Source organism: Rhinolophus hipposideros (genome assembly GCF_964194185.1).
Source record: "Rhinolophus hipposideros genome assembly, chromosome: 17".
NCBI classification, from domain to species: domain Eukaryota; kingdom Metazoa; phylum Chordata; class Mammalia; order Chiroptera; family Rhinolophidae; genus Rhinolophus; species Rhinolophus hipposideros.
In genome coordinates this window covers 38255065-38281755 of record NC_138063.1, presented here as the reverse complement: position 1 = coordinate 38281755, position 26691 = coordinate 38255065, and the positions used below count along the sequence as shown (strand labels likewise).

The 26691-nt window shown below is 35.4% G+C and overlaps 1 protein-coding gene across 4 annotated transcripts in view; it reads left to right on the top strand.

The window, feature by feature from the left end:
- Positions 1–26691, top strand: part of TAF4B (TATA-box binding protein associated factor 4b) — a 108747-nt gene that overhangs the window by 45336 nt on the left and 36720 nt on the right. For all 4 annotated transcript variants that reach the window (XM_081078423.1, XM_081078422.1, XM_081078421.1 and 1 more), the window contains 4 exons: positions 8878–9047; positions 14157–14287; positions 19172–19297; positions 25694–25750. In XM_081078423.1, the coding sequence (XP_080934549.1) occupies positions 8878–9047; positions 14157–14287; positions 19172–19297; positions 25694–25750 (484 nt within the window). The remainder of the gene's footprint in view (positions 1–8877; positions 9048–14156; positions 14288–19171; positions 19298–25693; positions 25751–26691) is intronic.

The window sequence follows — 26691 nt, the reverse complement described above, 5'->3', positions numbered from 1 at the left end:
GGTGTTTTTTGTCATATTTTAGAGAGAAATAAAATATGCATATATATATTTCTTTTGTTAGAGAAGACATTTTAACAGCTAAGAGTTTAGTGTGGCTTTTTAAAATTTTTCCTTTAAAAGCTGCTTTTAGAAAATAATATAGGAAGGGTGGCCAGTTAGCTCAGTTCGTTAGAGCAAGGTACTAATAAGACCAAGATTGCTGGTTCGATCCCCGCATGGGCCATTGTGAGCTGCATCCTTCTTAGAAAAAAAAGAAAATAACATAGGACAAGATTGCGTGCTATTTGCATAAATAGTATTATTCCACCAACTGTAATGTCCATTTTTTCATATTTCAGGAGTCAGATTCTCTAGTGTAAATTAAATATGTGTTCTACCTTGCTTCATATGTAATTTATGTTTGGTTATGTATTTATTAAGAGTCCATCCTTATATGTACAAGTGTAGCAATGATGTACATTGGTTATATATATGGTTAAATCATTCCAGAGCAAGGACTTAAAGAGAAAACAGTTTCTGGCAACAAAAAAAACCCCTCTCATCTTGTAAAGACAAAAGAGACAGGGTTTAAGCATCCATGTGAGCTGTGCCCAGGTAAATTTAGTGTTAAAATTCAACAAAAGAAGTCTTCTTGGAGTGGTTGCCTTATGCTAGATCTTGTTAGAAAATAGGTTATTAAATATTCCTCACAGGGAAATTACAGAATGAGGACTTGGAGATGAGATTGAAGTCTTTCAAAGTTTTTAGCCAGATTTTGTCATAGTAAAATGTCATTTAAGAAAAATTATGTTTGTACTTGAAAAGTATGTTTGTGCTTACATACAGAACAAACTGGGAAGGAAAGACATTAGAAGTAGATACACTATAAAACAAAGGTTAAAGTTAGGTGGGCAGGAGACAGGCATATCTTTTTTATGTCATGGGTATCCTCAAGAAAGATCAAAGCCAGGAGATAGTGATAATGTTATGGTATGCTCATATAGTAAAAATTTTTTAACATGATTCGTCATTTAATTAATATACAAATATAGGAAAGGGATGGTAGATAATTTTGAAACAATTTATAAATACTTGCTAGTATAGATGAACAATTTCAGAATTACCCAGGGAACTTGTTAAAATTCTTGATTGCGGGGCTTTTCCAGAATGAAATCTCTGGAAACTGGACCTGGGCAGGAATCTGTAGTTTTAAAATGGTATCCCTGATATTCAGTATAGGTTTAGGACTGTAAGTATAGACCATCAGGTCTCAAAATGTGGTCTATAGAAAATCGTTTTGAAACTGAGATTCTTTCAGGGGTTTTGTGGGGTCAAAACAATTTTCATAATAATAATAATGTTATTTGCTCTTTTCAGTATATTATTTTAATTGATGGTTTAAAAGCTACGGTGGTAAAACAACTGACATCTTAGCATTGATCAAGGCAGGGACACCAAGCCACACTTATAACCATTTATTTTTACCTTCACACACTCACAGTAAATAAAAAGAAACGCAGCTAGTTTATTTTTTTAATGTTTTTAATGAGGCAGCACACATTATTAAGTCTCTACCCTTGAGTATACACCTTTTTAACATTCTTTATAACAAAATGGGAAGTTTGATAAAGTTGTTCTGTGCATGTCAAAGTATTGTGGTTGCTTCAAACACTTGTGCCTGTGTTTCATTTGCGAGCTGAACTAACCATTTTTTTCACGGAGCACCATTTTTAAAGAAAAACTGATGAACTACAATTACTTAAACTTAGGAATTTGACAGGCATTTTCTTGAAAATGAAAAAATGAGTCTGTCTCTTCAGGGAAAACAACTGACAGTATTTTTTGCCAGTGATAAGGTTTGAGCTTTTCAACAAAATTGGAAAACTTATGAGTTTAATGACTTCCCCAAACTTAGATTTTCTTTTTTATTTTTTTTAAAGATTTTATTGGGGAAGGGGAACAGGACTTTATTGGGGAACAGTGTGTACTTCCAGGCCTTTTTTCTGAGTCAAGTTGTTGTCCTTTCAATCTTAGTTGTGGAGGGTGCTGTTCAGCTTCAAGTTGTTGTCCTTTCAGTCTTAGTTGTGGAGGGCACAGCTCAGCTCCAGGTCCAGTTGCCCTAGTTGCAGGGGGCGCAGCCCACCATCCCTTGTGGGAGTCGAACCGGCAGCCTTATGGTTGAGAGGACGCGCTCCAACCAACTGAGCCATTCGGACCGCAGCTCAGTTCAAGGTGCCGTGTTCAATCTTAGTTGCAGGGGGCGCTGCCCACCATCCCTTGCGGGACTTGAGGAATCGAACTGGCAACCTTGTGGTTGAGAGCCCACTGGCCCATGTGGGATTCAAACCAGCAGCCTTCGGGATTAGGAGCACGGAACTCTAACCGCCTGAGCCACCGGGCTGGCCGATTTTCTTATTAGATTGGTGCAGATATTAACATGTGAGTTTGAATTATGTGTCTAAATTTGGAAGATCTGTATAAGTCTGAACCCACTATTTTTCGAATTACCAATACCTGATGTTACAAAACCATGCATCAGGAAAAGATCCATTAAAAATTAAGAGAACCAATGGATTTTTAAAGAGATTTGAAAAAATAGAAAATATTGCCACTCTTTTCATTATTTTTTAGTTTTGGTATTGTTAGTTTTCATAAAAATGGTATTTATGTTAACATGTAATTGTTTTATTTTTCAGTGAGTAATACCTATTTTTAGTTTCTAATACAGTTTTTATTTAAAATTGCATAATAGGTACAGTTGTCACCTCCATTTTGCAGATAAGGGGATTGATGAATAGAGATGGAAAGAAAGTTGTTCAGTCATCCTTTTAATAATTGTCAGAATGGGGACTGAAACCTTGATTTCTCTCCTATAGAATTGGTACTCTTAATTTTGTTAGCTCAGTATTTTTCTAAGCCTGTGTAGTCCACAGACTATTTCCATCACAGTTACTTAAGTGTATTTGTTAAAAAAAAATACTCCGGGTAGACCCACTGAATGAGGATCATGAATGCTGTATGTGTGATTGTGAGACCTGCATTTTAAATATACTCTTAGGTGGTTCCTAAAAATCACTAGTTTGAGAAGCACTGCAGTATACTATATTACATTTGAATTAGTAATAAGAAAGACAAAAGAGAATCTCCCCTGAGAAAAATAACTTCAAAAAAGGTATAGAAGGAGGAATAAACAGAATGTGGTGTGAGTTTGCATGCTGGCTACAGTAGATTAGAGTATGCCTGAGAGTGGTGAAAAAAGAATATGGAAGTCAAACTTCTTTCCCGGGGATTAGTAATCTAAGGGGACAGTTTGATCTTTTTAAAATAAAATTTTTGTTTATGTTTTTAAAGCAATTTATTTATTTGACTAGGTAATACATACATTTTTGCATGCAATTCAAAAGGTACAAAGGGACATATAGTGGGGAAAATAAGGTTCTCCCTTGCTTGTTTTCCCCTCTGCTACCCAGAACCAACTCGGTGCCAACCACTGTTAGCAATTGATTATGTATCTTTGTAGGTATAACCTTTTCAACATAGATGATAGTATATAATATATATGTTTTACATTTTGGTTTCTAGTTTGGTAGTAAAACTACATATTAATTGTTATTTGGTGTTTTTAACAGTTACATGATGATGGACATTAGGTTGTTTCCAGTGTTTTGTACAGGGAAAACAAAACGGCAATGACTGTCATTTCACCTAGTTTCTAAGAAGAACAGGTATTCATTTTAAATTGTCAGACAATATTAAATAACTCTCCATGGAGGTTGTATTAACAAATTATATTCTACCAACAAAGCTTAAGATAACATATTTTCACATGTTCTGGTAAACTTTAAAAAAAAATTGCCAATCTAATAGGTGAAAAATTTTGTATTTCTCTTATGAGTAGGATATAACATCATATATTGAGTCATTTTAAGTTTTCTGTTAATTGAAGATTCTCATGCTGTCTTTGGATCATTGGTCTTTTCCTTAGGGATTTGTAGGAGCTCTTTATGTATCAAGGTAATTTTTCCATGATATGAATTACTTCCTTCAATCCTCTGTCTAAGATGTAGGGACTATAATGTCCCCATTTTACTGAAGACGCAGGTTTAAAGAGGTTAATTGATTTGCCTTATTTCACAAAAATAATAAGTGTCAGAATCAGGATTTTACAGTAGGCAGTTTGACTCAGAGCCCTCATCATTTTTACCTACTGTTCTACTTCCCAGTACGTTGTAATAGAAAACAACACACTGCTCTGAGCACATAGCAATTACTCAACTATTTAAGTACCATTTACATACCATTCTCAGAAGAATGATATGTGATAAAGATGATTAACATGACCAATAAAATTAATCTAGTTGGAGTTTAAGGCCACTCCATTGATTATTAGAAAACAGTAAGACCTGCCATAACCAAGACAAAACTTGCTCTCAGAAGTTAAAAGTTATAGCAATTGGACAAAAATTTTAAAAGTATAAAAACAGATTAAACCAGCAGTTCTAAAGTAGGCATTGGAGGTAGGCCTGGGATATAGATAAGGCTTTGACAACTGAAAAGATAATAATGCAAAAGGAGTTGAAGACTAGGACGGGGGAGGAAATAAATAGCCTGAGCAAAGACTAGAATCAGTAGGAGCTATTTGGTAGTGAATAATGGGAGGGAGGAGGGCTAGGTTAAGGTTATTACCTGGAAGACATTGAATATCAGGTCAAGTTCATGGGAACAGGAAGGTTTTTGAACAGGAAAGTGATGTGATTCACTCTGCTTTAGAAGAATTAGTAGTCTGGTGCTATTTTTTAAAGAGGGTAGGAGACATTTAAGGCAGGCATAAGCAGTAGTTAACTCTATCAAAAGCTAAAGAATTTGATCAGTTTCAGAAGCCAGACTACAAGGCATTCATGAAAATTAAATAATACTTCTTTAATTTTTATATAGTACCCTATTACACCCCACGGAATCATAAGTTGGAAGCCTTTTTCTACTGACACACTATTAGATTTGTTTTTTGTATGTCTTATTAAAACAAAATAGATTGTTTTTCATAGAGCCTTCATCAAAAGGCACCGCATTAGACCAGAAGACTTGAAGACGTGGTTCAGAGATTCTCACTTTCTTTTTGAAAATTAAAACCAAACCAGAATCACACACACGCATCAATATCTAAGCCTTTATTACTGCCCTGGCCTGTCTCAGCCTTATTGGTAATGCTGCTACAACACTGTGTCTTTACTTTCCTACAGTCTGCTCCCTTTCTTCGGGGAAATTTGAAATGGCTTAGGTGCTGTTTATTGTGGCACCTTTTCCTCCTCCCTCAGGAGGGTTTTCCTCTACTCCTGCTGCCCTCTGTAACCATAGCAACTGGCAGCTATACTAGAGGGAGTTGTGTTCAGCTTGGGGCCAAATAGGAGGGAAGACAGGCAAAAACAAACCTCATCGGGCGGTTTGTTCCCTGCTTATTTGGAGAGAAGGGCTGCAAGAAGATTCTAAAAAAACATGAGATTGTCTTCTCATTGATGAATTCTATTCCATTCTGGTACTATGCTAACTACTGGTAGTAAGTGGGCCTGGTATTGGTCTCTGCAGCCTGTGTGAGATCTTGCAGTTTGCAAGGCCTGTGTACCTGGCATACAACTGAAATTGTAAACATTCAGTGTTCTGTGCATGTGTATAAAGGCCATGTGTTTTATACCTTAAACAATTCTGATTTTATTTTTAAGGGAAGGATAAGGTTATAAGTCTAAGCTTCATCTTATTTTTTTCTATATCAAGTTTTCTTTAAATGTTTGTTTTTTTCTTAAATCACTAATCACTAATTTTGTACATAATACAAAATTCAAAAGGCAGAAAGGAGTATAATATAGTTTAAATCTTCCTATCTCTGTTTCTCTATTTCCCTCTCCAAAGGAGAATATCTCATGTATCTTTCCATATAAGTGTATGTTTGTGTATAATTTTTGCAAGGTGCAGCGTATTCTGTACTTTGTTTTTCTTTTCTTTTTTGTTTCTTCAGTGTACAACTTGGCGATTGTTCTGTATCAGGTCAAAGAGAGCTGCCTCGTTCTTTAAGTGCCTGAGAGGGACCTTAGAAAGTACCTACTCTAAGTTACTTGTTTTTCAGAGGAGGAAAAATTTGAGTCCCAGAGATACTGAGTAACTGGTTAGAATTCTGTTTCAGAGTGAACTGACTTTTCACTGATGTGCATTTGGTCATTTTTTAAAATAGGCTTTGTTTATTAGAGCAGTTTTATGTTCACAGTAAAATCAAATGTAGAGAATTCCCCCTACTCCCACCCAAGCACAACCTCCCTCATCAATGTCCCCAATCAGAGTGGCATGTTTGTTCCAATTGATGAACCTGCACTGACACATCGTTACCAACCAGAGTCCATAGCTTACATTATGGTTCACTCTTGGTGCTGTACATTCTTTGGGTTTTGCAAATGTATAAGGACATGTATCTACATATTCATCTCTCCCTCACCTTTAATTCCTGGCAGCCACTGGTCATACTGTTGCCATACTTTTGCCTTTACCAGAATCTCATATAGTTGAAATTACCAGTATGTAGCCTTTTCAGATTGACTTCCTTCATTTAATAATATGCATTTAAGTTCCCTTCATGTCTTTTCATTGTGTGATGGCTCATATCTTTGTAGTGCTAAATAATATTTCATTGTTTCGACGTACCACAATTTATCCATTTACTTACTGAAGACATATTGGCTGTTTCCAAGTTTGGGCAATAATGAATAAAGCTGCTACAAACATTCATGCACAGGTTTTTGTGTGGACATAAATATTTAGCTCCTTTAAGTGAATACTAAGGAGAGCAGTTGCTGAATCATGTGGTATGTTTAGTTTTGTAATAAATCGTCAAACTGTCTCTCAGAGTAGCTGTACCATTCTGTATTCCCACGAGCAATGAAGGAAAGTTCCTGTTGCTTCACATCTTTCTAAGCATTTGGTTTTGTCAGTGTTCAGAATTTTGGCCATTTAATAGGTGTGTAGTTATCTCGTTTTAATTTGCATTTCCCTGGTGACATAAGATGTATACACTCTTTTCATATGCTTATTTGCCATCTATATACCTACCTATATTCTTTGGTGAGATTTCTGTTCACATATTCCAATGTTTTTAATTGGGTTTGTTTTCTTATTGTTGAAACTTAAGAGTTCTTTGTATATTTTTTATGACACTCCTTTATCAGATGTGGTTTTGTTTTGGTTTTTTTGATATTTTCTTCTAGTCTGGCTTATCTTTTCATTCTCTTGGTTTTTAAAAAATACTTTTTACTCAGACTTCTTAAAATACTTTTTATTCTGATCTTGCTTCATCTTTAGGTTTATAGTTCCACCATCCTTACACTTTAGATGTTTAAATGTTTCAATGTTTCTGGACATACTACTTTATTTACATAGGTGGCAAATTGATTCGTAGAACCATTCTGAGCCTCTTATACCTCTGACAATACTTGCTCTGTGACAGTTGATAAGGTGGAGTTCAACCATTTTTGTGTAGTTTTTTAATATTGCATATTTCATTTGGTGATTTGATATACTAATTTTTTTGCTTTTTTTCCCCATTGCAGAAACATACTTTTTAATGTTGAGCTTTTAAATATACTGTTTTGATTATACAACCATTGTTCTTTGTCTTTACTTTCAACTACTGTGTCTAACACTTAACTTTTTTTCACTTAGTTTGCATCTCTTATATGTTTTGAGTATGAACCCTTCCCCACTGCCAATGTGCTGTATTTTAAAGTTGAACACCAGGAACCTTCATTTTTTGAGCTCTTGACAATCACAATTTATTTACCTTGTCTGTAGATAAATATGTTATCACAGAGAGGTTCATGATTCAAATCTATTAACGTGAGACCACATGATAATACCATTTGAACTATGCAATAAAGAGAAACACCATTTTTTATATAATAATGGTTGTGTAAATTATGTTATGCATTGTGTGTGAGTTATGATCAGTAATGTACTTGTTATATAGGTGATGCAAGAATTTTAGTATTTTCTCTCTCTCTCTCTCTCTCTCCCCCTCCCTCTCTCCCTCTCCCTCTCCCTCTCCCTCTCCCTCTCCCTCTCCCTCTCCCTCTCCCCCCTTTAAATATATACACGCATCTTAGTACTGTAGCCATATAGCAATTTTGTTAAAAACCACTATTTAATTTTGCTTGTTCAAATAAAGGGCTTAAACATATTTTGTGTTTTATATGTATGCCTTTTATACATGTATGTGTATAATTTTATATGTTATATATAGGCTCTTTGCAGCCGTTTGTTCAAGGATGCAGTTTAATGAATTCAATTGGTACAGACGGGAAAGACCAAAAGTCTGAAGCAGAGACACAAAACTAGTTTTAACTGTTTGGTTTCAGAATAGCTAGTCAAGAAAGCTTCTTCTCAAGGCCCTTTATGTGTGTATTGATCTCTTAGGACTGGGTGATTTCTCCTGCCCCTTAGTGAAACACTGGAGTGCACTGGGGCTTTTAATCATTTTGGATAAAAATAAAGAAGTCTGTTTTCATTTCTGTGTCTTTCATTTCAGGGGATTTGTGGATAACTTAGTATAAGTTCCACATTCCTTTTGGTGTATCTCATTTACTAAACAAAGGGAGAGATGGGCACTAGAAGACAAAGTTGCTTATGATTTATTTTTCTGATATTAAATTTACACACTGATTGGAGACACCAATTAATTTTAAAGAATTACAGGGAAGATAGTCATCCTTTAGTTCTTCTCTTGCTTGGATAAATTGAATAAAATCATGTCTTTAGTTATAAGGAGAGATCTATCTATAATTCTTTGCTCTTTTAAATCATTCATACAGAAAGCACCACCACCACCAGTACCAAAAAAGCTCTATCTTTGTTTTCTAATAGAGAGGAAGATGACATCAATGATGTGACTTCCATGGCAGGGGTCAGCCTTCATGAAGAAAATGCCTGCATCTTAGCAACAAACTCTGAATTGGTTGGCACACTTGTTCAGTCATGTAAAGATGAACCATTTCTTCTCATTGGAGCTCTACAAAAGAGAATTTTAGACATTGGTAAGTGCAAACTTATGATTATTGACCTAATGGGACTGTCTGTTCCATGGAAAATGTTATCAAAGAGAGAGCTTTGATTGGTATTCCTGGAGCTCTGAGGCTTACATAAAGCTCTGGAAATAATTAAGATGTCATAGGTGTTATAGAAAGAAGTATTTTAAAAATTATTAACATAACTTCAATCACATAATGTATGGTTTCTGGTTTAGATAATAAAAGTTAATATTTTATTTATATTTCTTAATGGGAGAATAGATGTATATAGTTTTATATGAATATATACAAATGATACACTATTTTTTTCTGTCCGGTTTCTTCCTTGGTTGGCCTTTAGATGTGTATGTTTACAAATGCACACTTAGGTTACAAGTTTGTTTTTATGAAATAAATAAACAGCTAACAAGATTAAGTCCTTTTTCTTTTTTTTTTTTAAATCTCAACCCTGAAATTCAAACCCAACCTTGGCTTAGAAGAATATTAGGGTTCTCTCTAGGTCCAGGAGTAGTTGTTAGGTGGCTGCAGTGTATGAAAGGAACTGAAAGAGAACATAACCAGTTTTATTCTGGAGCCAAACAGCTTTTTTTGTTGTTATTTAATACCAAACTCGCAATAATGTAAAAGACTACAATCTCCCTAAATTAACTGAAAAAAGAGACAGTTGGGAGAGATATTATTGTGTGAGTTATCAATATTTGTGTCCTGACCCTGGGTCTTATTTGAGACCAGCTTTCCTCCTTCACCCATATCAAATTTGGGGGCCAGTACTAGTGACCTTTGAATATATTTGACTGTGAACCTTTACATTTTATATTGAAGGACTAACACAAAAGTGTGAAGACTTCTGATTTTAGACGTGTCCATGATATGTTTAAGGACTATACAGCGCATTACTATTACATATTTTAAGTTTACTTTATAAAATACTAAAAAAAGAAATGTTTGAGCTCCTACTGTATGCTATATGAATTACTACTTTTTTTTAATCTCTATGTTGGGCATATATTATGTTTTTTTGATCATGAAAAAACTAGAATTTACAAGTAATCCAAAAGGATGGGAATTCAGAAGAGCTAATTGTAAAGTGTTTATTTGCTATTGGCTTGTGTTTTGTTTGACTTTCCTCCCCCACCCCTCTTCCCTCTCTCTCATTCTCTCTGTTTTGTTCTTTGCATATGTATTTTGTACTGTACAGTAGCTAGTTCCTTAATTTTGGAGCTAAATTAAGTTCAAAATTAATTGGAGTTAATTAATTAAGCTTAGGCACTATACCTTCCTGTGACAGCTTGGGAAATTTCCTGGTGTTTGAACTCCTTGTAGCCTTATAATTATGTGGAGCTTAGGTAGAGTGGAAGTAAATACTTAATTTTTTCAATTCCCTGCCTCCCTTAAACAAATTTTATTTCTAGCATTATTTAAACCTTGATTATATGATAGGAAAATTTTTAGCATTGACAGACCAATTTTGATCGTTTAGGACAGGGACCGGCAAATTTTTTTCCATGAAGGGCCAGATAGTAGTAAATATTTGCCTCTTTGTGGGCCATGTGGTCTGTGTCACGACCACACAACTTGGCTGTTACTTTGCAAAAGCAGCCATAGACTGTAAGTGCATAGATCAGATTGTGTTCCCATCAAATGTTCTACCCTAAAAGAGACTACATTTAGTTTGTAGCCTCTGCTTTCAAGGAGAATTCTGGGGACAACTATTTGTATTTTCAGTTCTTAATGATGAAGCATAAAATTGTCATTTAATATGATGGGAAATTGCAAAACTTCTTAATTACCAACCCTTTAAAAAAAGAAAAAACTGAATAGAGTTATGTATTTTTAGAAATGTTTTCTATTTATAGTAAAATATTATCTTTATAGAACAGGTCAGAACCAAGACAATTCCTTAATAACAGGAATTATAAATTTACCCAAAGAATCTTTTTAGAAGATTTTTCTACTCGAATATGTTAGGAGAGTAAACGTGCCATGTTCTCCCTTTTTTGCTAATTACCTAAATTAAATTACACAGACATTCTGTAAAATCACAGAACAAACTTGCAAGCACCAGTTATATCTCCTTAATCAGTTAATGTTGACTTTGTTGAAGCGGGTGTTTATTTAAAAGTGGGAATTTTTCCTTGTTCGAGAAAAGCGAGAAAAGCGTCTAGGAGCTGGTTTGGGAAACAAGGGTTTTTTGAATACTTGAATATGCTAATCACCATTTGAATTTCCCAGCCCCCACTAGCCACATTGGCACATTGCTAGTTTCTCAGACAGGAATTTTGTACAACTGGTTTTGTATACTGACAAGACATGTTTTAAAGTAAGCAACCAAAGGCCTCAGGTTGTGTCTTCTTGGTTGTGACACCTAAAAAGGTGTAAAGTTTATACTACCCCCTAGATTCTCAATTCAATATACTCTTAGCAATGGCTAAGAAAAAGTAAAATAAAGCAAAAAGTTTTAAAAAAAAAGTGGGAATTTTTTCTTACAGTATTTAACTTTGTAACTGTCATTTTTTTAATACTAAGTTTATTGGGGTGACAATGGTTAGTAAAGTTACACAGTTTTCAGGTGTTACAATTCTGTAACACATCATCTATACATTATGTTGTGTGTTCACCACCTGGAGTCAGTTCTCTTTCTGTCATCATATGTTTGATCCCTTTTACCCTCATCTACCACCACTCCCCTCCCCTTACCCTCTGGTAACCACTAAACTATTGTCTGTGTCTATGAGTTTTTGTCTCTTTATTTGTTTGTCTTGTTCCTTTGTTGCTTTCAGTTTTATATCCCACATATCAGTGAAATCATAAGGTTCTTGACTTTTTCTGTGTGATTTACTTCGCTTAGCATAATAATCCCAAGATGCATCCATGTTGTCGCAAATAGCACTATTTCATCTTTTCTTACGGCAGAATAGTATTCTATAGCGTATATATACCACAACTTCATGCAATCATCTATATACCACAACTTCATCCAATCATCTATCGAAGGGCACTTCGGTTGTTTGCATGTCTTGGTCACCGTAAATAAAACCGCAATGAACATTGGAGCATATATATCAACTAAAAAGCTTCTGCACAGCAAAAGAAACCGTCGATAAAATAAAGAGGCATCTAACGAATGGAAAAAGATATTTGCAAACAATGCCTCTGATAAGGGGCTAATATCCAAAATATATAAGGAACTCGTACAACTCAACAACAGAAAAGTAAACAATCCAATTAAAAAATGGGCAGAGGATCTGAATAGACATTTCTCCAAAGAGGTTATACATATGGCCAATAGACATATGAAAAGATGCTCACCATCACTAATCATCAGAGAAATGCAAATAAGAACCACAATGAGCTATCATCTCACACAGATTAGAATGGCTATCATCAACAAGACAAATAGTAACAAGTGGTAGAGAGGCTGGAATGAGCAATGCAGATGGGTGCGGCCGCTATGGAAGGCAGTGTGGATGTTCCTCAAAAAATTAAGAATAGAATTACCATATGACCCAGCAATCCCTCTCCTGGTTATATACCCCCAAAATCTGAAAACATTTATCCCTAAAGATATAAGTGCTCTGATTTTCACTTTGTCATGTTTTATTACTGGGTTAGTGAAGATACTAGAACATTTCATTGTTCATTAAGCCTTGGAATTTTTGCATATCCTAGCGTTGTTTATTTCTAGTATTTAAAAAAATATGGTCTTTTATATAGGATGAGTTATCTATTTTATAAATACATATGAAATTATTTTCAAAGTTTCCCTCCAAAACACTTCAGTATTTGTAAATGTTCATTTTCTTTAATTAAACATGAACTGGCATGTCATTCCCTATCTACCCTATTTTTAGTTGTAATTTTAATTATTGGGTTGTTTTAAAACTGTTACTGCCCCTTATGTAGAAGGCCCCCACTATTTGTTTATGCTAACGGTTTTAGTAAAGTAGATTTGACTTTGTAGTGTGTTTTCCCCTCTTGAATCTAAAATTGGTGATAAATTCAGTTTTGCTAGAAAATAATGGACTGCATTTTGAAGGTTTGGCATAAGAGAAACTGGATAATTTTATGTCTTCTTCCTGTCTGGTTTACTATAGCCTGCATTTTGAATTAAAATTTAACTTTTATTATGGAATAATATCAAAGGATGTATTTCAGATTTGTTAGCTTTTAAGTTTATTTTTGCTATACTCATTCACACTTTGATTAGTATACAAGAGTATATTTCAGATGGAGTCCAAAATCAGTGATATTTTTTAAATTCCTGTGTATTTGCACGTTACAAAGAAACAACAGCACTATTAAAAGCTCATTTAATTAGAGTACCTAATTGCCTATATCTTTAGATTTAGGTCTCTGTTGATACAGGTGGTTTCACTGAGCTGGAGAATTACTATTTAAATTGTGATAAGGCTGATTTATAAATGAACTTTTGCCTTTGGGTATGTGGTCCAAATTGTTTTCCTGAAAGTTTCTTCCTAGTTAGCAAAAGGAAGACTAGAAGTTTGGTTTATTTATGGAAGGAGATATAGTGGAAAAAAAGTTATCCAGGCTTTGAACCCATTTCAACTTGTAATTTAATTACCAGGTCAATTTATCACAATGAGTTAGTGCAAAATAAGTATGATTGGTAATGGACAAAAGGAATATAGGTATGTCTTGTAGACAAGGCATTAACAGAGACTCATAATCTGAATCCATTGAAATAAATGTCATAAATTGTTAACAGTGTCAAAAAGGACAAAATGTAATTTTCTATTTTTTTAATTACTAAAATTAACAGAATATGGCACTGATTTCTGCAGTTACCATTTTTCTCCCTGAATGCTAGCCTTGATTTGTGTTCTTATTAACTTTGTCCTATAAATGACCTTGCAAGGAGAATGATTCTAGAGGCTAAGTGAAACAATGTCTATATTTTCTGAGGCTTCAGGCTAGGTTTTATTAATATAATGTCTTAAGATCTTTGAAGTTGTGACTTTACCAGGAAAATCATAATCTGCAAACCTTTATTCATAATGGGTATGACTTCCAGAGGGAACCGAGTACCTGCTGTGCTAATTATTTCAATTATCAGCCTCCACTAAAACACGTAATGGATTTTCTCTGCTTCCACAGGTAAAAAGCATGACATTACGGAACTTAACTCTGATGCTGTGAACTTGATCTCCCATGCAACACAGGAGCGATTACGAGGCCTTCTAGAAAAACTGACGACAATTGCTCAGCATCGAATGACAACTTACAAGGTAAAGGAAATCGTTGAAGTACAGACTCCTCTCTTATTATGTTCAAGGTAGTTTTCTCAATATAGATTTATATTAAAGTATATTTTTAAAGAAAATGATTGACATATTTCATGTTGGTAGAAAAATCAGTCTCATTCCTAATTTGCCTTATTTAGATACGCTTACGTGACAAATAAAATAGAGCTTAAAATGGTATCCAAAGCTTCCGTGTCAGGTAGATTGAAATATACATCTGTTCTGCTTGAGGCTTCTCCTAAAGCTTTTGATTGGGGAGCAGGCTATGTTAGAATGGAATATTGGATAGTTTTGTTCTCTTCAGTGATCTTTTCTGCTAATGCTTCTGTCCTTTTTAGAAAGTTAAATGATTACATTGAGTGCTAATACTGGTGCTACTCATTACCGTTATTGGCTGCTTTTATAAAAAATTGAATGTAAGAATACCCTAGTGGTGTGAACCAAATCACTTGCCATTATCAAGATGAACGCATTTGATTTATTTGAATTATGGTTTTGGTGGAGAGTGAATATATTGGGTGATGAGGGATGAAAAAAGAAAGCAATAACCTTTTTCCCTGATACCAAAAAATGTTCATAGCTAGATTTTTACAACATAGTGTCTGTAACCTTACGAGGTTTTTAGCTTGCAAGAATGGTCATTGTCATGATGTCCTAGCCATAGCGTAAAAGGAATCCAGGGCAATATCAGCTACTATACCACTGGTAAGTTCCCTGGAGGAATCATTCTATTTTCTCTCCTTTCTGCGTCATTTAGAACTTTGGAAGGGCTGTTTATAGTTGCTGAAGTCCTCACTTGTATAAATCTTTGTGAGAATTGGCTGGACTGACTTAAAAATATGTGATCATCAGGAGAAAAAGAAAAACAAAAAACCCAGTATCAGTTTTTCTTTGTGTGTGTTTCTGGAATTTATCCATTCTAGGTCATCTAATTTGTTGGTATATAATTGTTCATAGTATTATAATCCATTTTATTTCCTTCTGTAAGGTTAGTAGTAATGATCCCACTTTGATTTTTGATATTAGTTCCTTAAAGTATAAAGTAATTTACTGATTTGAGATCTTCCTTTTTAAATATGAGCATTAACTGCTATAAATTTCCCTCTGAGCACTGCTTTCACTGCATTCTATGAGTTTCGATACACTGTGTTTTTGTTTTCATTCATCTCTTAAGTATTTTCAGTTACTCTTGAGATTTCTTTGATCCATTGGTTATTTGAGAGTATGTTGTTTAATTTCCACGTTTGTGAGATTTCCAGGTTTCCTCCTATTGTTGATTTCTAGCTTCATTTTATTGCCACCAGAGAAGAGTCTTTGTATGATTCAATCATTTTAAGTTTATTGAGGCTTGTTTTGTGACCTTACAGTCTGTCTTGGAGAATGTTCTTTGTGCACTTGGGAAGAATGTATTCTGCTGTTGCTAGGTGGAGTGTTCATATGTGTCTGTTATATCTAGTTGGTTTGTAGTGTTAAGTTCTCTATTTTCTTACTGATCTTCTGTCTAGGTATTCTATCCAGTATCGAAAGTTGAATATTGAAGACTTCAGCTATTATTGTAGAACTATCTATTTCCCTTTTCAGTTCTGTCAACACTAAAGTTCAGTTTGCTTCATATATTTGGGGGCTCTGTTGTCTGGTGTGTATATCTTCTTGTTATATCTTTTTGATGAATTGGCCTTTTTGTCAATATATAATGGTCTTGTTTATCTTTTAACTGTTTTTGACTTACAGTCTATCTTGCATGATATTAATATAGTCACCTTTGCTGTCTTTTGATTCTTTTTTGCATGGAATATCTTTCACCATTTTTTTCACTTCCAACCTATTTATGTGTGCTTTAATCTCTTGTAAACAGCAGATAGTTGGATCGTGTTTTTTATTCTGCCAGTCTCTACCTTTTGATTGGGGAGTTTAATCTATTTGTCTTTAAAGTAATTACTGATAAGGAAGAACTGCTATTTCACTCTTCTGTATGCCGTATAGCTTTTTTTGTCCTTCATTTCCTCTATTTCTGCCTTTTTTTTGTTTGTTTCATTGATTTGTTCTTGTTGTATACTGTTTTGATTCTCTTCTCATTCACTTTTGTATATTTTTTTTAGATGTTTTCTTAGTTGTTACCTAGGGATTACATTAACATGCTAAATTTGTAATAATTTAATTTGAATTGGTAACGGTTTACATTCAATTTGGGGATATGGAGGAATTAGCCTCCCCTTTGGGCTCTTTACTGTAACTTTTAAAAGAGTCTTATAATTTTTCAAACCTGGATTCTTCCCAATTCCCACCTCAGTTACCGTGATATTTCAGAGATACATTGGGCACTTTCATTTAAGATGGGCAGTTTGTATACAAAATGTAGCACGTACAATTTAGTATAGAGTAGAATTTTTCCAGGTAGTGTTTACTATTCTGAGTGCTATCCAAAGCTCTATTGTGTACAGCCTTCAGATGAAATTTCATCTGTTCGTATGTCAATTATATGTTCCAAGAATTTAGTTCCTTTGTGCAAAATGGATAGTATCTACCTCACCTGGAACCTCCCTCAATAACTTAGCTTAACACTAACACTTCCCTAACCTTAACACTAACTCTTAAATACTGCCTATCCTGATTGATTTTTCCCCTTCCCACCTTTACCCACACTTATTTCGTAATACAGCTAATGTCATTGTCTGAATTTGTACATATAGAAATGCAAGTATGTTATCATTCTTCTTTTAACAGAAATAATAATCATTTAATTACATTTGAATCTACTTTAAAATTATACTTATTTTTAGACTTTGACTATAGTAATCTTTGTATCACAGATTTAGCCCTGTCTTTGTATTTCAGTTCATCACTGATAGAATTTATTTTTATCTATATACAGTGTGGGAAATTTTGCTCCATGAATTTCACAAAAGCTAGCTACATTTAATAAAAGCAAAATCCCACCATCTTTTTCCATTTGATATTCATCTACTTTTTTTTTTTTCGGGGGAGCTGTATATTAGCATTGAGTTTTATAATCGCTACCTACGATATCCATCTACTTTTGATCATCTTTCACCTGGTTAGGTATAGTTCTCTCATTAATCACAGTCCATAGCCTAAGATTTCAGTAAAGAAGTAGAAAGTGACATGTGAGGTACAAAGCTTTTGATCTTTCTGCCAGGTGTTTTCCCACCAAATATATATTATAGTCTTCTGCATGTCAGTGGCTGTGGACAAGCTTCAGTGTTTTCCTGTTGAAAGAGGTTAGAGTGCTTTCTTTACGTGGGATTCACTTGATGTTGTTATCATTTAGTCTAGGTCCTTATATTTTCATTGTTAAACCACCATGCTTTGGTGCGTGAAGACTTCAGTTAGGCCAGCTGGGTAGACAGGAAGGAACGTGATAAGGTTGGGATTACTGTTGTTTAAATAAGGTTGGGAACTCAGTAGGAAGAAATAGGTGAGGCACTCATTTGTTTAGTTTCTGGAAGAGCAAAGGAAGAATGCATTCATTAAGCCAGATGCGAGTTAGAGAGAGAGAAGGAATCTTAGCATGGGAATGAGATTAGGTTAAAGTTTAGAAAGTCTGTTCTTCTTTTTAATTTAGTGTTTGTTGTCTTTTTAAAATTAAATCCTGTCAGTAAGCTATCTGCAGTGTATCTGAATACAAAAAATGGTAAAGATGAGATATTTAAGAAACCTCTGTTTATTATGTTTATACCTCTATGGTTGGCCTATTATGTAGTTCATATTCTAGTCTGTATTATTTAACTTTAAAAGCATTTGAGAATTCTTTTTATATTACATATGAAGTAAAACAACTAGCACTAATACATCCTTATTCATTATACTATGTAATACTCTTTTGATCTAGTTAAATACAAACAACAAAAATTTAATTTAAAAAGAATCTTGGGCATATTGAAATCCCAGTTAATTGAATCAGCCATAAGCATGAGATAAAACAAAGATGGGAGTGGAATTGTACCCATGATTTCCAAGCCAGACACTGACTGTGGGACTGAATGTTTTAGAACATTCCAATTTTCAATTATACAGTTTTCCTTAGTCCCTCTACTTATAGCTGAGATGTCTGAATTACTGAGATGAGTAGATGGCAGGATGTCTTAAATGCTGATTGGGAAGACTGCCCACTACCACCTCTCCCTCCCACAAGCATACGCACATATATATATTAGAGAGGAGAGAGGTGGTTGTATCAGATAAAGAAAATGAAAAAATATTTAGATTGGAAAGCCATGTCTTATACTCTAGGAGATTAAATGGAACAATGTAAATTTTATCATTTTATGGAACAACTAAGACAAATAATGACATTTCTGTTATGGATGGCTCTCATTTATAAATTGTATACTTAATTTCTTTGTATTTTTCTACCAAGTTCATAGTTTAAGGGAATCCTCAAAATGGTTTAGGATGTTAATGTTTGCCATTAATCTTATGTTGTTATTTTGATAGAAGCTATATTCACTTGACAAGATAGACCAATCCAACAATAAACAAGGGTGATAACTTTCGTATTTGGTATATTTTTCTGTGAGGTGATTGTTTTTCTTGTTTTTTGTCTTTCTCTGGCCTAAGATTTAATTAATCATGTTAAGGTCTGCTCAGATAAGGTCTGTCCCTCTACCCCAGATGATGCTAACTGGGAAAGCTCTTTGAAATTTAAATGCTTAATCACCACTCAAATTTTAAGGATGATTAAAGTTCTTTTTTTCTTAAGTTTGTGTAACAGCAATAAAAATATTACCTCTTGAAAATTTAGCTCCCTGTGTACATTGGTGTTGTTGCCTTAAGCTGATTTATAGCAATACCTAATGTAGAATGTGTTGCTTGGGATCATCATAAGGCTTTCTTTTCTTTTTTTTCCAGACAAGTGAAAATTACATCCTGTCTAGTGATACCAGGTCACAGCTCAAATTTCTTGAAAAGCTGGATCAATTGGAGAAGCAAAGAAAGGATTTAGAAGAAAGAGAAATGTTACTTAAGGCAGCCAAGGTAAGGTCCTACCTGATTTATGAGTGAGCATGACCTTGCAAGGAGGTCAGAATTGGCTTTATCATTGGTTGACTGTCTTTAGATTTCTCTGAAGGATTCCTTAAAATTACTAATAAAATCTCTCACTGGGATGGTATGGTACAGTGGCTTTCAGTTAATTTAGTTTAATGAGACGTAATCTTTTGTCTCCTCATTCTCAATATCTGTGTGCCTAGTAGCATCGTACTTACCACCCTCACAAGTAAAAATCCTTTCTAAAATTTTCACAGTGTTTTTAGGGATATGATTTGAAAAGTGCCAAGTCGTAGTTGAGAGAGGAAAATTTGGAGAATGGATAGGCAGGATATGGGTAAGTATAAGAGTAATTAGGATTATATGGAACAAAATATAGCATGCCAGAAATGAGTTAGAGAGTGAAAGAGAGAACAGGTGAGGATATTGTTTATTTATTTCCTTTCTCCCTTATTTAAACATTTTCCTGGACTCTTAGTGGCTGATGGAGTGAAAGCTAAGTCTATTACAGTTTGTATTTTTGTTCCTCCACATTTCTTTTTAGGCCTAGGGACTTTGCACATAGTCGTAAAGGTTGGGCACTAGTCTTATTTTGTGTTCTAAACACCTTAGTTTTAATTTCTAGTGTTTTTGGCAGCCTCCCCTTTTGGAGTATTTGTTCGTAATCATAAACCAATCACTTTTTAGAAACTAACTTTGTTTTGAAATTGTATCCTAGCTAACAGAAAACTAGCCAGAACTATACAAAGAAGTCTCATCTTCTTTTCCTAGATTCCTCATTTTTAACATTTTACTGCATTTGCTTCTACTCCACCTTTTCTATACACATACATGTGCACACACAATCATTCTTTCATTCTCCTGTCTTTCAATTCAGATATTTTTGTATATTCATAAGGTTGTACAACTATCTCTAATTAGTTTTTTTCTGAACCTTTTGAAAGCAATCTTCAAATCATGTTCCATTACTCCTAAACATTCTAGTTTGTATTTACGAAAGCAAGGACATTCTGTGGTATAACCCTGAAAGTCAAGACGTGAGCATTGTAACACCACCATCTAATCCACAGACCCCATTCAAATTTCATCGGTTGTCTCAGCTCTGTCTCTTTTTCCTTCATGGTCCATTTTCCCATTCAGGATATATGTTACATATAGTTGCCATCTCTTTTCAGACTCCTTCTGCAGATTTTCTCAGTCTTTCTTTTTCTTTCATGTCTTTGACAGGTTTCAAGATCTGTAGGGTGACTCTCAATCTTGATTAAACTCATATTTCCTCATGACTTATCTTAGATCATGCATTCTTGGCACGAACAGATAGAAATGATGCTACATTGTTCTCAGCTGATCATATCAAAAGGTTGTGTGGGTACCTACCAATTCTCTCCATTTTAAGTTTGCATTTTCCCCTTTGTAATCAGTGAATTTTTCACAGGAAGGCATTCCAAGATAAACCAATATATCTCATTCTTTATTCACACCTCTATGTATCAACTTGAGTATCCATAGATGATATCTGCCTGAATCAGCCACCTCTATGATGGTTGTCAAATGGTGGTTCTTTATTGTCATCATCTCTCTACATTTATTTGCCCTCTACTATGTGGGAGGGCTTTCCTTTTTCTCTTATTCATTCATTCATGCATGCATTCATTTATATCAGTACGGACTTAGGGATTTTTATTTGATCCAACAGATTGTAATCCATTACTATTGTTATTTATTTTGACACTCAGATTGCTCCTGCTTGGGAGAACTTCTCAGCAGGTACTTCTGTCCATTCGTCACGTCTCTATCATTCAGTGAGCACGTCTTTACTTTCTGGCACAAGATATTCCAGGCCCAGCTTTTACTCTTCCTTCCCAGGCCTGGAAGCAGCCATTTCTGCAAGAAACCCTGTATCTTTTTAATTGAGGATGATATCCACAGACCAAGATTAGAGCATACAGTGTGTTCATTGCTAACGGGGCCGTCTCAATGGACAAATCTAGGAAATATATGTATGGTATGTATATGTGTATACATGTGTGTATATCTATAGACATACATCTGTATTTCTTTGTGTGTATATATCATTAAACCATGAGTTTATATGGATACCTCCAACTACAGTCAATATCTTAGGTTCTTTCTAGCCTTAACCTTTCCATGTTTACAAATACTTTCTCTATAGTCAGAAACTTGGCTCTCACTATCCTTGATATATTTACTTATGTTCTCAATTTACTTATTTGATCATTGTCACTAACCTCTCAAACAGCCATGCTGGTTGACTCCTCTGTCTGCTGTTACTATTACCTCTGCCCTTATCTCATTGTCCATGTAATTGGCTGCCATGCCCAGTGGCCCTTGCCTTGGTGAGTCTCCCCAAACCCTCATCACCCTGCATTCCTAGCCACTGTTTCATACCTTCATGTGCCTTAATCTCCTGCAAGGCTGTGGGCACTACAGCCTTGTCACTGTGCAGCTTCCCGGTGTCCCACAGTCTGTCTTCATGCTGAGCCCTCCTGCAATGGAAAGGGCAGCTGGGAGAGGAAGATGCGCTTTCTTGAACCCTCAAGTGTTGTAAGGAAAGCACAACAAAGTGTAACGAAGTGGTGTATTGGTATTTTATTTCCAATTATTGTGCTGCAAACAAGGTGACAAACTATTAAATATTTGTTTAGTTATTACTGGATATAATGTATTATACTTGCTCTGACTCCCACTTGGCTCTTCCGCCTGTATCAGACTTCTAAAAATTGGAATGTCCCAGGATTTACTCCTAGGCCTTCTTTATCTGCATTCCCTCATAAATTTGTATTTCCCACTCAGTCTACATTTTGGAATTCTGGACTCATACAGCTAACTGCCTACTTGAAATTTCCATTCAGTTGGCCAATAGGCACCTCAAATTTAATGTGTCCAAAAGAATTCCTGATTTTCCTCCCCACTCAAAATACCTTGACTAGGGGCCGGCCCGGTGGCTCAGGCGGTTAGAGTTCCCTGCTCCTAACTCCAAAGGCTGCCAGTTCGATTCCCACATGGGCCAGTGGGCTCTCAACCACAAGGTTGCCAGTTCGATTCCTCAAGTCCCGCAAGGGATGGTGGGCAGCGCCCCCTGCAACTAAGATTGAACACGGCACCTTGAACTGAGCTGCCTCCCGAATGGCTCAGTTGGTTGGAGCTCATCCTCTCAACCATAAGGTTGCCGGTTCGACTCCCGCAAGGGATGGTGGGCTGCGCCCCCTGCAACTAGGGCAACTGGACCTGGAGCTGAGCTGTGCCCTCCACAACTAAGACTGAAAGGACAACAACTTGACTTGGAAAAAAGGCCTAGAAGTACACACTGTTCCCCAATAAAGTCCTGTTCCCCTTCCCCAATAAAATCTTTAAAAAAAAAAATACCAAAAAAAATACCAAAAAAAAATTCACTAAAGGCAATATATGCATTTGAAAATTAAAATGCATCTTTTTGTTGACATATATTTTCCACTTCATATACATATATATATATATGTACATATATATATATATATTTCTTTTTCTTAATTGGAATTATTTTACCTTTTTCAAATTAGGATACATTTTTTTAAATGCAATGAGTGAAGTGACTTTGAAAAATAATGTAAGCCTGGAAAAAAATAAACACTATCGAACATTTAAAAAAAAAAAATACCTTGACTTGAACCGGGTGAATAGAAACCTAGGAGTCTTCTTTAACTCCTTTTTCTCTCCTCAGTCAAGTTTTTTTTATAGTCTTTCCAAAATGTATCCAACTTCTATTCATCACTATTGTCACTGCTCTAGTCTAAGTTATCTTTCACGTGGACTTTTATATAATATCTTCTAACTGATCCCCTTTTTCTTCTACAACCGTTTTTCATCCTATCTTCAGAATAATGTTTTCATAAAAAGCTGTGTATGTCTCTGTTGCTTAAAAGCCTTCAGTAGCTTCCCTCTGCATTAAAATAAAACCCAAACTTACTAAGTTTTTTAAGGTCTTACGTGACCTGGCACCCCCTCACTTTCTGAGCTCGCCTCATATCACTCCTTTCTTCACTCACTCTGCTCCAGTCCCACTAACTTTTCTTTGTGCCAAGCTTGTGCCTCCCACCCCCTTCAGATATTAGACAACTAATTAGGCATCTAAAACTGAACATTGAGTTCCCGTTTCCCAAATCTGCTCTGGTCTTCATCCACTCAGAAAGTTGGCATTATCCTTCCAGCTGCTTAGGACAGAATTCTAGGAGTCATCCTTGATTCTTCTCTTTACTTCATACCCTACATTCAATCCATCAGTTAACCTGGTTGGCTCTCCCTCTAACATATTTGAATCTAATCAGTTATCTTATGGCCAATGACACTAGTTCAAGATGCCCTCTTCTTTTTTCCAGCCTTGCATTCACACAGTTGTTTTTGGACAGTGTCCTAATTGCTCTGTGGGCCTGTGCCTCCCGCCTGGGATCCCTACGTGTACCATCCACATAGCAGCCAGACTGGTCTTTTGAAAGTGGCATGTCAGTGGCATCTCACTCCTGTGCTCCAGACCCTCGGGTGGCTTGTTCTTACAAGTACAATTGAACCCCCACTCCTTATCATGGCCTACAAGGCAAGACGTATTTAACCTTGTCTCCTTCAACTCTTCTCTATGCTCTAACCACACAGGCCTTTTTTCTTTCAAGTATGCCAAGCTTGTTTCCATTTTAAGTTTTGGCAATTACTGTGCCTTCTGCTTGGAGTGCTCTTCCCCCAGATCTTTGCATGGCTGCCTCCTTCTTGACATTCAGATCTCTACTGAAATGTCACTGCTCACAGATGTCTTTCCTCCCATCCTAGCTGAAGAAATGCCGCCCACTCCTTTCTTCCTATCACATTGTCCTATTTTATTTTTTTTATATCTCTTATCACTTTCAGTAATTGCTTTTTTATTTTTCCCCATCATAAATGTTTTACATATTATGTGTTTAATTTTTATAAAATTGTTTTATTTTTCTTTTCTTAAAATGTAAGTTACTTGAAAACAGGGGCTTTGTCTTGTTATTTCGTTGGTCTATGTCAAAGGCCTAGAACAGTGGTACACAGAGTAGAATTTTTACTGGGGATAATCAATGAATATTGATTGACTGACAAAGACTGGATACCCAATGTGTCCATTTTATAGTGAGCAAAAAATTATATATTAATACATACACATATGCACATATTTTTATATAAATACATATATACAGTAGATTTTATGTATTTACAAGTGTATAAAATACTCATTCTTTCCTAATATTACAGGTGGAATAACAAAGGAGTTTGTCTTAGTTTGGGCTGAAATGAAGTTGTTTTAGTAGAGTAGGGACAAAATGAAGAAAAAGAATTACTAGTTTTGGGTATGATCCTAGGTAAGTATTTAGCTAAGGTTTAAAATTAGAAGGCACTCTTAAACAATTTGTTTCTTGTATCTCCTTTTAACAAAAGTACTGATAAACCAGTAAAGCTATCAGGTAAACTTAGTGAAATAGGAAAATTCTTTTAACTTTTATTTTGTGAGCTATCTTTGATTAGCTGGTATTGCATTGCATAGAACAAATATTTAGCTTTATAAGGCGTCAGCTTTGTTAGAATGAGAAGGATACACCTATCCCAAGCATGTTTTTCAATGGACAGATGTTCACGGTGTCAGAAATAAAGTTCCTTACCATTCATTCCATCATATCATTACATATAGAAGGTAGCTCTCTTCTTAATAGCAGTTCTGTAAGATTGTTCATTTTCAGAATGTTCAACTGAATCAGCATGGAAAGCGACATTCAGTAAACATTTAATGAACATTTACTTGTGCATAGCATTCTGTTAAGTGCTTGTAGAGGACCCAAATATGGGAAGACTCTCTAATGGAAACATTGCGATGTATCTGCTGCTTAATTTTTTTTAAATTACACTTTCGAAGGGAGAGAGGTTTAGTTCAAAGCTAGTCAGGCTCTTGATTATAATAGTCTTTGAAATACCATATGCTTTTCCAAAATCGTTTCACCAGAAGATCAGCCAGTATTGATTGTTTTTTTTTTTCATTTAAGCCAACAGGTATCCTTCTTTTCTTTTTCTTCATCTGTACCAGTCGTTTTTCAGTATGTAGTGTCCAAACAAGAACAACGTCATGCCTCAACTGGGCATGACTGACATTGTTAGCATCATTTTCAGTGTGAGCTTCCTCTGGGCTAGAACTGCAGCAGTCGCCCAGATGATGGGGGTGGGGTGGGGCGGGGAGGGAGTGCACTGGACTGGATTGAGGCGTTTTCCCCTGGAGCTAAGGTTTTCGATCACAAGAGAAAATTGTCATTTATTAAATATTTAACGCAACTGTGATGTTTAGATGCTAGCAATTTCTATTAAAATTTTTGTTTCCTTTGATAGAGTCGTTCCAATAAAGAAGATCCAGAACAGCTGAGATTAAAGCAGAAAGCCAAAGAGGTAGGACTTTCCAGTTACCATGTTTGTCTTTGTGTTTGAGGGAAGGCTGGCAGCTCTCTCCTGGCAATTAGGTCAGGGTTTATTTTGCTGTTGCATACCATTTGCAGAAGCCTTGGGGAAGGACAGGAACTGCTGAAGGCAAGGGCAGTACTTCAAATGAGGTCAATGAGTGATGTGCTCTCTTTTTAAAATTTATTTTCAAGGCTTAGGCCTGTCTAGAAATGGCTCTTTGTGAACTGCAGCAGTGCACTTGGAGGAATATAATGTGGGATTAAAAAAAAAGAAAAAAAAAAGAAACTTCTGAGATTTAGCATCTGGGACTGTACAATAGGCTACATTTTTCCAGGGTAATTGTTCGTTTTGTAAATCTGATACTGCTTATAATTCTTTGGCTGGGAGGCGGTACTGGGATTTAGTTTCAAATGGAAAATGCCTCTGGCTTTTAATTTTCTGGGCCCAGCAGTTTTCTGTTCTGGAATGGAGCCCTTGTTTCACACAGTTCATGTTTAGCTGCAGGGGTTTTAGTTTATAGCTTAGACTGGTTAAGCTTTTACTCCCAGAGGCCTCTGCATAGCAACTGTAGAAATCAACAAATAAGTTCATTTATGTCTGCAGCCTCCTCTCACTAGCTGACTTTTTACATTTCCCAATATCCATTTCCTGACTTTTCTAGCCCCAGAGAAAAAAGCTCCACTAATTGGAGCTTATTTTAATTGAGCCTTAATATTGGATCTCACTGGAGTTGCCCCCAGAGCTGCTGAGAACAGAAGGAAATGAAAGTACCTAAGGTTGAAGATGCGGTGTGTGTGTGGGTGTGTGTGTGTGTGAAATTTTTCACTTGACCTACAGATTCTTTTCCCTGCTGAATAAATCATCAAGCCTGTTCACTTTTCTGATTAAGGATCTGACAGCAGACAATAATAAAGACAATTGAGGTGTGA